A 15,024-nucleotide genomic window follows, 5' to 3' on the forward strand; every position below is an offset into this window, starting at 1 on the left:
CAAGAGACCCTACCTGGGCTCACACTTGGCAAAGGAGCTCTTGGAGTCTTTGCCACAGTTGCCGTAAGGATCACCTGCAGAATTGACTCTCTCAAAGCAGATCCCAGGAGCAGGTTTCGCACCTGAAACGAAACCTAGTCAGAACTTTCATCTCGTACAAGGTGTTTTTAATAATTTTCTTTGAGCTCCAGTGATGTTTTAGGGGAAGATAAGATGTGATCTGCATGTTGATGAAGCACAGCAGAGCAGTTGTGCTGGATCAGCATGCTAATTGAAGAGCCTGAATGTGTGGGTTTTCCACAGTCCTTTGTCTCTCTTGGCAGCCCTGTGCAGTAGACAATGCTGAACTCATTCTCTTTCAGAGTTCCTACATGATGGTCCTCTTGTGAATCCTCCTAGGACACAAAAACTTTTAGCAAATGCCAAATCTGGTTTAGTGAAGAAAGACATAGGCCAGCTGGTAAGTTAACTCCCTTCCTTTTACAGGGGTCCATGTGATTCTAGCAAGGGCCCAGGAGCTGAAGCCAATGGAAATAGTTTTCAAGAAAGGCCCTTTTAACTATAGTTCAGAACAACAAGAAACCAGAAAAAAAAATCCATTTGCAAATGAGAACGTCACACAACAGTGTGACGTGGCAAAGAGAATATGGTGCTGTTGGATCAAGTTAATGCACTGGGGAGAGGAAAGGAACCTGTTTCCACCTTAATCTTCAGTAAATCCATGCCTGAGAGGAAAGGCTGATTTGAAACCAGGATCATTTCTACCAGGGTAGTGGAACTAGGAATCTGGGAAGACAGACAGCATCTGGTTCTTATCTATCGTAGCCTTTTGTAATACTTATCCTAACAGCACTGGAACTTCTCTGATGGCATTAGTACTGGAAATGTCTGTGCAGACAGATTACTCATCCCCACATTTTAGAAGTTAAAAGGTGCTATTAGAACATCTACTCTAATCCCTTATGCAGATAATATTATGTCCATTTTTCCCAGATTATGACCAACTACAGAATATCTTCTACATCCGTGCATTCATCTGACATGTCTAAGAGGTGGAGAATGTACTTTTGTGGCTTGACTGTTGCAATATTTAATTAGTCCCCATATTAGAATTTCATTCCTTTGTTCTAATGTGAAGTGTAGCTTTTGTTTCCAGCAAATAATTGCTGCTCTTTGATAGATTAGGGCCCTTTGCTGTCCCATATTTTCTTTCCATGAAGATAATTAATAGCACAATCAAGTCATTGCCAACATTTCAAGTGCTCCAATACACAGACTTGTTTTGAGGAGACAAGTTGGTAAGGATATATATTGGCTGACTCTCTTGGCATGTATCTGCTAGATACATTTTTGTACTTTTGATAGATCAGTGAAACTGAAACAAAAATAACTGACAACAAATGATGTGATAGCCTAAAGGCTGAGAACATACCACTTTCAGTGTTGCCTGATCTTTAACAGGGACAGAATTAATGTTCCATTTTTCACATGTTCCATCTTTCAAATATTTTGAGCCACTTGCCAGTGCATATGCCTATAACTGTGGCTAAAACATATAATTTATTTAAACTATCATGAAGATTTGAAAGCCTTCAAAGAGGAAGAAGGCTTTAAAAAAGGGGGTCAAATTCCTGAAGAAGAACATACAAATATGATTGTAAAACTCCCAGATAGCATGGATCTTTTCACTAATAACTCAGAGATTAAAGCCTCAATTAATTATCTGCATTTCACAGTTAGAAGCTTGACTAATACTATATACTGCTGAACAGCAATCTAATGCTATTAAGGACAAAATATTAAAACTTGGAGAGGCTTAAGATGGCACCCTCTTTTCCTTCTAAGATTTTTACATACTGAAAATGGAAAACTGAGAAAGCAGGGCACAGAAGGAACAGACTGTGAGTTGCTGGTTCCCTGGAGAGAAGGACAAGAGCCTAAAATTCTTTGGAAGATTACTATTAAGCTTGCTGAGTTCAGAATTTTACTCAAATCTGGAACTATTAAAGGGACTTGCACAGGATTCTTTTGCTTCTTTTCATTAAACCACAAGCAATAATCAAAAATCAACAAAAGCATCCAGACAAGACACTGTGCAAAATGCAAAAGTAAAATTTACATTTTCAGCATGTAGATTCCTCCTCGTCTATCCAGGGCAGGCACATTAACTATTCAGCATGATGCAAACATTAACATGTGCATACACTATGCCAGCTTCAGAGTGGAGAGGGAAGGCAGGAAAGAAAAAATATGCTGTAAGTAAAAGTCCAAGAAAAAATAATTGCTTTTTCCTCCAACATCTGCAGTGTTTGACTTCCTCAGACCTACCTCACCCCATGACAATATGCAATTGCGATGGGTCTCCATATTTTTTTGGCTGGGACCCATGAATCCCAACCAGTTCAGCCAGTGGAGTGTCACTGGGGTGGCTGGAGGATGTGTCAGCAGCAGCCCAGAGCACGGACACACTTTTCAGAGCAGTGTGTGGCTCCATGAGTTGCCAAAAGCAAAATGAATGTCCCATGCTTTGCCTATAAGTGACCTATAAAATGCTTATTAAAAAAATGATATTAAGGAAATAAGGGGCTTGCTGAAAGACTGAGAGTTTAAGGTATTTACCTTCCCTTTCACCTAGTGAAATGTTTTTTGTTTTTTGTTTTTTTTTTTCCTTTTTTTTTCTTTTTTTTTTGACTGTAGAAGTCAAGCATGGTACATGTGATGGAAAGCTGCCTGCAGGAAGAAAAACACATCTGCAGCATCCTTGCAGGGCTCAGCTAGTGAGCTTTAACTCCAACCAATATTACTTGACAAGAAAACGGATGTCATGGAGGACAAAATAATGCTCCCCTGCCATGCTTGGAGCAGTCTGTGTATGAAAACACCTGGTACCCAGTGATCATCTGGGGCCTGGAAACCAAAATCTAGCTTCAATTTCTGTCTTCTGTATCAAACCAAAACACATGGTTGCTTGGGATTCAGATGGCTGCTCCTTCTCCTGACTGCTATCTCACAATATTTGGACATTTTTATAAATGAAAACATAGCAAACTATAAGAAGCTGAGCAGATGGAGCTACCGAGTTAAAAGCAGGATTTCAGAGGATGCTTAAGGAAGAGAATTGTAATGTTGCATTACTGGAGGAAACCCATTTATCATGATTGCAGCACATAAACTGCAGCAGAAAGTCCTGTCTTTCTCTATTTTGCTACCTCTACAGGCAAAGACAAAATGATTTGTGAGATTTACAGTGGATATTAAGTGCTTTGAACTGGATGAGCAGAGTTTATTTCACTTTGCTGTTGATAATTACAGTATCGTGACCCTGTAATTAAGGTCCTGTCAGCTTTTCCATGCTGAGCCTTATTTGAGGGATTAAATCAGCCGTTTGAAACTGCTGCAGGTCAAAGCTCACCACTGCAGTTGTCAGCCTGGAGACTTTTTTTTTTTTTTTCCTCCAAACGTGTATATTGACAAACGCACTTCTTTCATGTTAAGATTGCAAAAAAAAATGTTCTGCTCTCTCAGAAGCAGTGCAGAAATGCTGTGTCATTTCAGACCAGCACAAGACCTGCTGGGAGGATAAAACACTGTCACAGTCTCCCAAAAGAGAAGAGAGAAATTTCTGACCATGGTGCTGACTGCAAGAACAGAGAAACTTCGGTTATCAGGCAGCAAGCAGAAACGGAAGATATTTAGACTCACCTCCCAACATTGTCTCAGACTTATTAAAATTATATACCTATGGAGCGTACATAATGTGGAGGGGAAAAAAAAAAACACAAAAACACTCAGATGGGAGTTTTCTTACTTGCAGCGTGATAACAAGTACCGTGACCAATTAAATAAATAAATAAAAGCATAAAAATACATCTGTGTGTGCCATGTAGTTTGCACCTAGATTTTATATCTCATTAAGTCTGTTTTACTGCACTGAGGATCCAAGCAAACTTCCTTGAGCTTCCCTTGGCCTTTCTCTTCATCTTGGTGATCCCTGCTGTCAAGTCTCTGAAAAGTGGGATGGGGTTGAGCTATTATTTTTGCATGTAAGGAGGATGCCAGCTCTCGCTAGCTCTGAGAACATGGTTTAATGCTTTTCACACCCCTAAAAGCAAAGGCATTGCTGTAAATCTGTGATGACCCAAACTGTTTGGTTTCACTGGTTATCCTAAATGAGATTCAAATTTTGCAGTACTCAGATAAATACGTATTCCTTCAAAAAATAGCAGTGGCTTGGCTGCCTAACTTAGATGGAAAAGCCTATCTGTTTTGCTTGTAGGGTTGTGCTTGGAAAAAAAATGCAAAGCTTTGGTATCATTGACAGGACTTTGTAACAAATATTGACAATAAAATTAAGATTGTTCCTGCCTAAACAAATGGCCATGTCTACGCGACAGATTTAAGCATGTTCTAATTATTAAGTCAATGCATGCCATTGGCTCCCCCAAATCATTGCTTTTTCCCTCTTGGGGAAATGTAGGAAAACACACTGACAAACATTTCCTTTTCTTCCCTGAAGAATCACTTTCTTGTCAATGCAGAAAATGCCAAGAGTTTAAAGCTGAGAATCTTCTATTCCTTGGTAATCAATAATTCCTCTCTCTTAAATAGCTTTATCTGTGTATCTTGGTGCTCCCTGCAAATGCCAGTGGAGTACCAGACATTACACAAATGCATTACTATCGATCTATCACTCTGTCACACCACTATCAATAGGTCAGATCAGTGCAATGTGAAATTTTTTAATACGAAACAAAAAAGGTCACAAGCCCCTCATGCATGCTGCTCCTTAAAGATAAAAACAACGAGAACTAATGCAAGAAAGAGAGAAGAGGAATCTGTGTGTTCTGTGAGCAGCCTAGAATGAACTTGATATTTATGGTTGTTTTCAGAGCTCTCCAGCCTATTGCAGATAGGAAAAAGCAAAAAGTATTCCTCCAATTTTCCTCCAGAAATTATCTGTTGAAAGTAACAAAGAAACCTGATGAAACACGAGTACTCCTTTTTGGAAACAGATTCCTGCTGCTCAGCCTAATGTAAACGATCTCTGACAAACTCATTATTTTTCTTCAGAGCTAAAAATATTAAGATTGACATTTATCATTGGGCATCTGTAAGCCTATGAATGAAGAAAGATATACAAGAGAACACATCGATAAGAAATTCAATATACCGAATGAAGTTTTAAGAAAAGTTAACGTATTTTGCACGGCTTTCTCTTACAGAGAAGAAAAAGGGAACTAATGTAAAGGAACTATGGCCTGTTTTCCATTTTCTCTGAAAAAAACACAACTACTCCCTCATCCCACCTCCAACACACACAGTTGTTAAAAACAAATTTTAATCAATTACAGCAATCGGGTTAAAGGTTCAAAGGTAACTTTTTGATACAAAGCCCAGGGACAACATCTTGATATGTCAAATCCCTCCTTCTGCTGCAAGCAGAGCTGGAGGGAAACAGTTTTCTTATCTGTCTTGCCAAAGCAGGCAAGATTTGAAATCTTCTCCTATTTCCAGCTGCATGGCCCACCCACCCCTCTTCCCATTCCAGCCCTCTTCTGCCAGCTCATGCTCCAACAAGATGTAAGTATGAGCAGGTGGAGATATTTACAGCCCCGGTCTTTAAATTCAGAATACAAGCCTTTTTTTTTCTCTCTCTCTCTCTCTTTTTTTTTTTTTTTCCTCTCTTCTCCCTCCCCTTTCTTTTTTGAAATCTAGTCTGCTCGAAGTTTGAAGATTTACAGGTATTATTTCTAATTTATACCTGCACCAGTGAGTTCAGAACTGAGGCTTGCAGTTCAGGTTCAGATAATAAGGGTATTCCAGTTAATGTCTGTTGTGACCATTTGAGCCCTGTTCCTAACAAAGTCATTTGTCTCACAAGCAGACCCCCACAGCCTTGACCGCCGGAGACTGCATGCACAGCAGTGCCCATGTTGAATAGCCCAGAGAAGGAAGACAAGAAAGAACTTGGGGAGCCCGGGGGTGTTGGAGGACGTGCTTTGTTAGGAAACAGACCTGGCAAGGGAGCTACAGCAATACAGCTTTCTGACCTTTAGCTGAATTTTTCTAAGCAACCAAAATTACTAACAGTCTGACTGAGTAACTTTCCATGGCATGGGAAACTGGTTCGTAAGGAGGTTTTGCTTTATACGAGAGAAATATCTCTGTATCCAGGGGATTAAAAAGTCCCAGTATGACTAAGACTGGAGGCTATAATTGCACATGCCTATATGAGCTCATATTACCTCTATGACACGAGTGGGATTCAGAGGAGTGCATGAGATGCATGGCTTTCTCCACGTAGGCAGTTTCGTTATGAACTGGAACTCTTCTAACGTGTTCCTATACCCACACGAGCAAGCTAATGTCTCTCTGCTATCTGCATCACTGGCACTATTTCTTGAGATGCTTTAATGTTCATTTGAAAAGTTTGGAAAGTGGTCTGAGCTCTTCTGAAGATTACTGATAAATTCTTCAGTGGACTTCTGATGAGGGCTATGACCAAGGGAAACCTCTGTGCATCGTAAATTGATATGAAAATCTTGAAATAGAGTTAAAGAAAAGCTAGATACTGAATTGAAGGAACCTAAAGGAGCCAAAAAAGTTAGTTTAAAAGAAATAATTAAATGTGGCTCTTAATATCACCTCTCCCTGAGAGTTCAAAATATTTTCCCCTTTGAAAGAGGGACCAAGTGTGATGCTGAAGATATGACTTGTCCCAAGTGAGGCAACAGGCAACAGCAAAATGCTGAGCTAATGCTGGTATGTCAGTGGGAGGGCCACAAAAAGGTAGAAGGCGAACAGCTTTCCTGGGTTATCATCTGCTTAGGATAATTTAAGAGCTCATCATTTTAGATTTTTGCAAAAAGTGAGTGAATTCCCATGGGTGAATAAAATCTCTGCTTCAGTGCATACTCTGCTAAGAGAATTATCAGGAGGCAGGTTTACAGAGTAACACCAATTAATAAAATGCACAAGGGGCTGTGAGAATCTTGTGTTAGTGTTAAATATTGAACTCTATTTTGGGATGTAAGCAGACATTCTGCGGATGAGCAATTCAGAGATCAGGTGGAAGCGGTCTGAAAAGGGATGTGATTTCTACCTCTGTCAGGAGCATTCCGCAATTTATAGGATGAACTAAGACCATATCAATCAGTATTAAACGATTTGCCTAAGTTCACAGAGCCATTTGTAGTGGTGCTGTGGAATGAACCTAGTTACGGCCGCTCTCTACCTCCTGCTGCAAGAAATGAACATGACTGCAAATCAAGGAGAAAATGAATCACAAAATGATTCCCTCATTGTTCAGTTCTCCATTTCAGGAAAGAATAGACACAGATTGGCACTGTATAAAATTCCCCCAAATCCAGCTATAATCACAGGCAACTTTTACTGCAGTCTGACAAGCAGATCTCCTGGTTCCCGGACTCACCCTGGCCCCAGAGGGTGATGCACTGCTGCTCGTGGGTCTGGCAGATGCCATTGTAGCAGTAGCCATCCACCCCGTGGCACGCGTGCCCGTCGTGCAGGTACACATTAGCTGGGCAGTGAGGGCTGGCTCCCGTGCAAAACTCTGGCAGATCGCAGGAATTACTTGACTCTCTGCAAGAAATCCCCGCTGGTTTTAACTGCAAAACAAACAAAACCTTAACTGCTGTCGTTCCAATCAATAAGCGTTATGCAGCGGTGTAACCCTTGCAGCACACAGCTCTTTTTTTTTCCACTGGCTCTGCACCAACTGACTGCAGTTGACAGCATAAGGATTACGCCTCTCTTTAAATGTATTTATTTGATCCATGTTGCAAAATGGCTCAGGTCAAAAGGTAAATCCAGCCTCTTGTTAGTTTTCAAATATGAACAAAATTTTTCAATGCACCTCCTGCAACCATTCCTAAACACACAGGTGCTGAAATATTTTTGGGCTGTAATGCAAAGGATACTGCTTAGTGCTGATGGGAAGTCAGACCAGAAACCTTGCCATCCACACGGCACCAATCCCAGGCGATTGCTCTGTGCCGGGGCCAGCCGTGACAACACCACAGTGACCAGGGCAGCCAGATGACCACAGAACATCTCCAGCTCCAGCTGGAGCAGTCACTCACAGGGTCACCACCCCACCTGATGCTGGTTTCACTCCCTGAGAGCTTCCCTGATAGCTCAGGGAAATGTTGCTCTCTCACAGGCTTCAAGATCTTCTTCAACTTAACAATACCACCAGTCCAAAAAACTACTCCTCTCCTGTCCCAATTTCTCTAGATAACTCTGTTGTTCAGAGGTGCAGGCAACTAGTGAATGTTAAAAAAATCCCAGTCTGAACATTCACACATCACCAGCAACAAGAGACAGGTGTGCTTCGGGAGCACCATTGAACTTTAATTGCATCACCAGTGTTTTTTGGTGAAAAGCAAAAACACATGAAGGTAATCCTCCCTAGGAAAATGCTGCAGCAGGTTGATGCTGTCCTGACAGCTTGCAGGTCTGAGCTTTTAGGCAGATGGTTGCCACAGACACAATGGAAACTTGCTGCATGCTTTATTAGCCCATATGCAAGAGTTGGTGTGAGAATTTGAGAAGGTAAATGCCTGCAGCAAGTTGGCTTTTTATAGCACATTAGGAGTCCACAAGAGCTGATGTTCAGCCATTAAAAATATATATGCTGTTGACAGAATTAATATTTCAAGAGTCTTCCCATAAAAAGAGGGTCCATCATTTAACGACTGCTTGCCACAGCACAACATCCACATAAGCATGAAAAACAGTCAAGTATACAAGTTCATGAAAAGGAAGAGTTTTTGCATGAACAAATGAAATGGCTACAAATAGCACAGGCACTGTTAAAAAAGTCTGCCCTTTCAGTAACTGTTAGAGTTTGATTCTTTTTTTAATTGCTCACAAGAAATGCAAGGGTCTTAATGCTGCTAATTTGGGTCTGTGTTCTTGCTTACTCGTCTGCTGTTGAGAAGATTATGGAAGTGTGCCCACCCCACACAAACAAGAAAGATTTCCGTCAGTTCACCTTGCAGTCTTCACAGCAAAGTCCATGTGCACACACTGCTCCTGGTCTCAGAGTACAGGTAGTTGCATTACAGCACGGGTTTGTACATTCCTAGATGGGGGATAAATTAAAAGCAGACAATTTTCAATCACAAAGAGCTGTAAATCAAGAGAGGCTGACTTTCTCAAAGAGGTGCTATAGCCCTGCCAAGAAAAGCTAGGCATGAATCAATGAATTATGTATGAAATTCGACAACTTGATCCAAACAGTCTTGTCTGTCCTTCCTTCCTACAACTGCAGTAATTGTAGTAAAACCAGAGAAGCCACTGAGGAAGGCTGGTTTATTCTAGCCAGGGGTCTAGTGCCAAATAGCATGAACAACTCAAGTGTGCTGCTACCTATCCTGACACAACAGTATGGTGTTTTATTTCCACTAAGTTCAGTGGAATTAATCACCTTCTGTGGAATTCACCACAGCTGAGGATCCCGGACCTGTGCCCCAGGTACTGAGCATCACCACTGCAGCTCTCTGTTTTGTGATAGATGCTTACCAAATTTCTGTCTTGCATAGAGTCTGCTGCCTGCTGCAAAGAAAGATGATGACACCATTTCATATAATCTTTTCTTGGGGTATTCCAGTAATAGAGCTTTGCGAAGAGCATGAATTGCATTATTACTAACTGATACATCCCAATTTCACACTCATGGATTAGATGGCTGCACATGGGCTTTTACAAACTTTATTCTCAGTAGAATGAGCTGTTAAGAAGTTTCAGAAAATAATGGAGTTGTTTTTTCCGAGATTATACTCACAAGCTGCAAGTTACATCAGCTACACTGGAATCTCAGCTCTCTAACAAAAATAGCAGCAGATAAAATTGCTCTTCAGCTGTGTTAAGTCAGTTTGACTTAACAAGGGATCACTAACAATACAGGGAACACAGGAAAAATAAGTGGGTTAGAATGATGTTCACAGCCTCTTGCTACCTTATTGGCTTTTGTAAAGCTTTCCAGCTGGAAGATAGGGCTGCCATTGCACTCGCAGATGAGCAAAATGATTCTCCGAATTTCACTGTTTTCTGCCTGAATATACAAAGATAACTGTGCTGCTCTGAAGCAGCAGAACAACTTCCTGCACCTATTTTTGATCATACTGGAAGGCAGCAGGCTACACAAATATTTCTGCACAGCTGCTGTATTTAAGAAGTAACATTCCTCTGCACAGAAGAAGATCTTATAAATTCATCTCAATAGCAACCTGAGAAAAGCAGAGTGAAGGAAAGCGATGTCAATCCAATTAACATACTTCTGAAACTGTCAGCTCCTATACCCCATCATCAGACCATCCACAAAGCAACCCAAGGAAAGCAATTGGCATTCCACAGGCAGCGTGGGACAAAGACACAGCTCCCTGAATGATGTTGCTGCAGCCTTTCAAATTTCCAATTGCTCACTCACTTATTACTCATTGCAGGGAATGAGCTTGGTAAATAGTTTTTGTGCCTGGGCTATTAAATTGTCAGGAATGGTTTTAACATAAACAAACAGGCAAGCAAACAGAAAAGGCTCACAAGGTTTTTGGAGGCTGGAAGAGAGATGGGAGGCAGCCACCTGAAACTACCGCCCTGTCATAGTTTCTTATTATTAGTCATTGCTAGCTACAACAGCAGTGATGGGAGGTGGGTTTCTTGGTGTAGATCTCCTGGGTTTATCAGAGTGTCTTAAACAGACTACTGCAATAATTATTCTGGCATCACCTACATGACACCTTGTTTTCACCCCCACTTTCCTTAGAATACAAGATAGACCACACCTCACCCATCTAACCTTGCTACACCCTGACAGCAGCCAGCAGAAAATGCTTGCAGACAAGAATATGAACACAGATATGTGATACTTTCCTCATCTCCTGCGTTCCTTGGATCCATATGCATTTTAGCACCTGCAACATTTGGCGGAAAGGAACTCACAAGTAAGCTACACAGTCTGGGGAGCAGCTCCTTCTGCTTGTTTGAAACCTGCCATTTGCTAACTTCATTTGCACAGTTCTTGCCGGGGGCAATTGCTCCCTATTCACTCCTTTCCAATTCACTCATGATTTTATCAGCTTCTGTCACTATTTCCTTCATTTTCTACTTTTCCAGGCAGAATGCCTCCAAAAGTTTAAACAACCTTGGTTGTTTTTCTTTCAGCCTTTTTTCATTCTGCTTTATCCTTATTGAGACCAGGGAGAGGTAGGAAAAAGCTGCACATGCTGTCTCAGACACATTATGAAGCAGATTTATAGTGGCTTTCTGGTCCTTTTCTTTTAAATTTTTGTTTGGTTGGTTGGTTGGTTGTTTTTTCCTATTTCCTTCCAAGTAATTTCTAACAGCCTATTTACCTTTTTGACTACCCTTGAGCACTGAGCTGACATTTTCATAACACTATTTATTGCAGTAAGAAGTCTTGCTCCTCTATGGTCAGAGTCAGCTCAGAGTCCATCATCCTATCTGTGATGTTTGGAACATGCCTCACTCTGCACGCGATCCCATTTTTCACCTTAATGCCCAGTCAAGCTATCTCAGAAGGTTCTTCTCTAGTTCTTCATAGCCAGCTTTCATCTCTACAGGCCTAGCTAATACCATCAGCAAGTTCAAGACTATTCCTCTTCTCAGGCTGTTTATGAATATGCTGAACTGTGTAGTCTTCCAGGGCACATCTCACAGATAATGTCACTGTAGATCTTCCACTGCCATACTTGACTATTTACATTTGCCCTATATTTCGTGTCTTTTAACCCAGTTTTTGTCTGTGCAATATTCATTCATCCTATAGCCGTGTAGTCTTCTAAAGAGGCTTTGGTCTAAAGCTCCTTTGAAACAGGCTGATATAACTGGATCTTCCCTTTCCACCTACTTGCTAAATCCTGCAGAGCTCAGTTTGTAAAGCAGGTCGTCCTGGCACAAAAGCAGGACTCAGAACAGTCCCTGGCATGCCACAGCTACTCAGGCAGTAGCTCTTTATTACATTTGCCAGTAATTTGTTTGGAACTGACTTCTCATTTACCAATTTGTGGTATTCTGATCTTCCTTGTAGCCTGTTATAAAATTGGCCACATTTGTCACCTTCCAGTTCTTATGGACCAAAGGTACAAGGGTGTTTTTTTGTTATTGTTTGTTTGCTTTTTTTTTTTTGTCCCCCTTTTTTTTTTTTTTTTTTTTTTTTGCCTTTTTCTGTCTTTGTATGTATAATCCACATTAACCCTTCTTCCTGTACAGCTGACATTGGACAGCATATTGGACATTAAAATACAATCCCAAATTAGGCTAAACTGGTAATATCATCCTTGGTTGGGAGTTATACTCTTGGCCTGGTGGTGAGCACACCAGCTTCCATTATACTCAAGAAGCTGACCAGCATCTGATGCATATGAGACCATGATGTGTGAAGGTAACCAAACAGTCCCTACTGCATCACTGTGTCCGGGGTTGTCTGAAGGGTGGGAGGTGTACCATAGCCCTTATAAATCCATTGCTGTCCTGCTGCTAAGGATTGTCACTGATGATCTCAGCATGGAGCTGATGTTTTAGCTGGGGGACAGAGCAGAGCTGTTTTTCCTTGGCAAGTAACACAGAGAATTCTTCAACGCCTCATCGAAATTCTGAGGGTAAAAGATTCTTGAGTAAAGGAGAAATGTCCTTACCCAACATCTACATCTATATATTCAGACAGATACTTAATTCTGATCAATGATATAACACAACTGGCGCATGTTATTGCACAGCTTTCCATGCCATAAAGTACTGCACCACTATTGACAAAACTCAGCTGGTCTAAATGACTGGACAGTGAATTGCTAACTACTCTAATATATATATATATGTGTATATATTTATGTATGTATTTGGTACCACTTGGATTATAGCAGTAAAATCCAGACTAATTTAATTGGACCCAAGGTGCATTTTAGCAACATAATTAAAAAAGAAAAACATAGAAAGAAGAGGCAAATCAAGTCAGTGCTTGCTGATGTTAAGTGGCTTTGACTTGAAAAGGTATTGCTATCATTCAAAAGTGAAAATGAGAAAGATAACTGGGTTAGAAAGACATTTGCAAGCTGCTTGCACTCTATTGACTTTAAACTAGAAGATAAGCCTGCTTCCTCCAACCTTGTTACCCTGAAGAATGAGTGAACTGTCAGGAAATCCTTATGGCTTGTGTAAATCCAATACACTGTATAGACAGGATACAGCAATATCTCAGTGTTTTAACTGCCCCGATCTATTTTGTCTGCAGAGCTGTATTTATCACAGGAAACAAATCCCTCATCTGCTGATGTATTTAATTCAGATAATCTGGGAGAAGTTCAATACAGCCAATGAACATGGAGAGCCAAAGGGATAAGAATGTGTGCTCGGATATTATTTGACCCTCAGGTTTTGCCTATCTCCTCCTGATCTGAGAAGTCCTCTGACACATTCTCTAAACTAAACGAAATGATTGTTGAAGTAGTAGTAATCTTTCTGGGAGTCAGTAAAGGCTATTTTTGTTAGCAGGGTAATTGGCTAACAGCAAAAAAAATCTCATAGCAAAAGAGGGAAAGGTGTTGTACGTAAAACCTGAAACTGGCTGCAACAAAATAGATACCTAAGCAGTATCAATTCAGTAGGTTCTCATAGATGGAAGAGAACTTTCAGTTAATGTGTGGTATCCTGAGAAATCTAAGTGATGTTATGAAATTTATTTTGGGTTTTGGTTATTAGCTTGTTTGTACAGGCATCTCTGTTGTTAGGAACGTGATACACATGGCTGGTCTGTTGGATGAACCACGAGAGATTTTGTTCCTTAATGGCAAACTGAGCACATGTTTAACTAATGCTTTGCAATTTCAGCAACCCAAATGCAAGGCAAGCAGAAACCCCGCATTTCTGAGGACTCTGAGGCTTAAGCTGATAAGATAGGAGCAGAGAAGGGGAAGTTCTGCTTTACACCAAACATGCCAAACCAACTCTGGAACTTCTCTACTGTTAAAACCCAGCAGATAGGAGGTGAGTAGTAATTCACAGGTGGTGTCTTACATCAGGCTCCCCACAGTCGCACTCCTCTCCATCTTCCACATAGCCATTCCCACACTTCTGTCCACCAAAGGACTCCTTGACTTCAGGCAAGTTAAACAGACACATTCCCACTCCTTTCTCCAGGCTGTTTTCCAGGTCCTTTCTGCTGCAGCTACTGAATACCATGGGAAATGGGTAGCTGGAAGAAAAATTCATGAAAAAAAAAATCATTATCAGATGAAAACATCTCTCTCCTGTCACACTGCTGACCTTTAAGCACACCTGTGCACAAATAAGAAGGCTGTGTTCAGTTTTTTACCCTTTAACACTAGATTGAGATACAGCAATTCACTGTGAAATTGTGCCAAAAATGTTTATTACAATTTCTGATGATGAGCAAGGAAATTTCCATCATTTGCATTTAAAGTTGTAACTGCTGGTAAAGACTGGAAGCACTCGTACTTAGATTTCCTTCTCCCCCTTCTGTGCAGGTAATTACAGAGCGAATTTTGATCCTGACCCTAAAGAAATGCTAGGCTTGCAGGGAGGATTCTAACATTCAGCGGACTGCAAAACATCCTAAAAAGTCTTGGAAAATGTAGCCTCAAATGACAAATTCATTCACTCCCTGCGGAGTGGCAAACTTCCCGCATGTTTTTAGAGAAAGAGAGAGAGAAAGAAACAACACGTTAATTGGTGAGAACCTGCTTCTACAGTTCACCAAAGTTGAGCTTGGGAATTGAATGATTAAACCAAATGCAGTTCTTCTTTGAAATCTGGCTGACTATAAAGACACTACTGAAAATGCCCATGTTTTGAATTCATATTGATGAGAGCAGAATTTGGCCCTGCTGTGCAGGCACCGAGGGTCTCTATTTAATTTTGGAAAATGCATGGACAGTTAGTGAAATGATCCAGTGGAGTACAAATGTCACCAGATAATCTGTGTTTTTTGATGGAGGACGTAATTCCATTCTCATTAATGAACAT

The 15,024-nt window shown here is 40.8% G+C and overlaps 1 protein-coding gene across 2 annotated transcripts in view; it reads right to left on the reverse strand.

The window, feature by feature from the left end:
- ADAM12 (ADAM metallopeptidase domain 12) overlaps positions 1-15,024 on the reverse strand; it is a gene marked incomplete at its 5' end in the record, with an annotated part of 180,886 nt that overhangs the window by 18,197 nt on the left and 147,665 nt on the right. Inside the window, 4 exons of one of the 2 annotated variants that reach the window (XM_084289703.1) lie at positions 14-122; positions 7,433-7,628; positions 9,017-9,106; positions 14,056-14,233. In XM_084289703.1, coding sequence (XP_084145829.1) covers positions 14-122; positions 7,433-7,628; positions 9,017-9,106; positions 14,056-14,233 — 573 coding nt within the window. The remainder of the gene's footprint in view (positions 1-13; positions 123-7,432; positions 7,629-9,016; positions 9,107-14,055; positions 14,234-15,024) is intronic. The other variant, XM_084289704.1, reaches the window with a different exon arrangement.

This window comes from Netta rufina (genome assembly GCF_964035555.1).
Source record: "Netta rufina genome assembly, chromosome: 7".
Classification (NCBI taxonomy): Eukaryota; Metazoa; Chordata; class Aves; order Anseriformes; family Anatidae; genus Netta; species Netta rufina.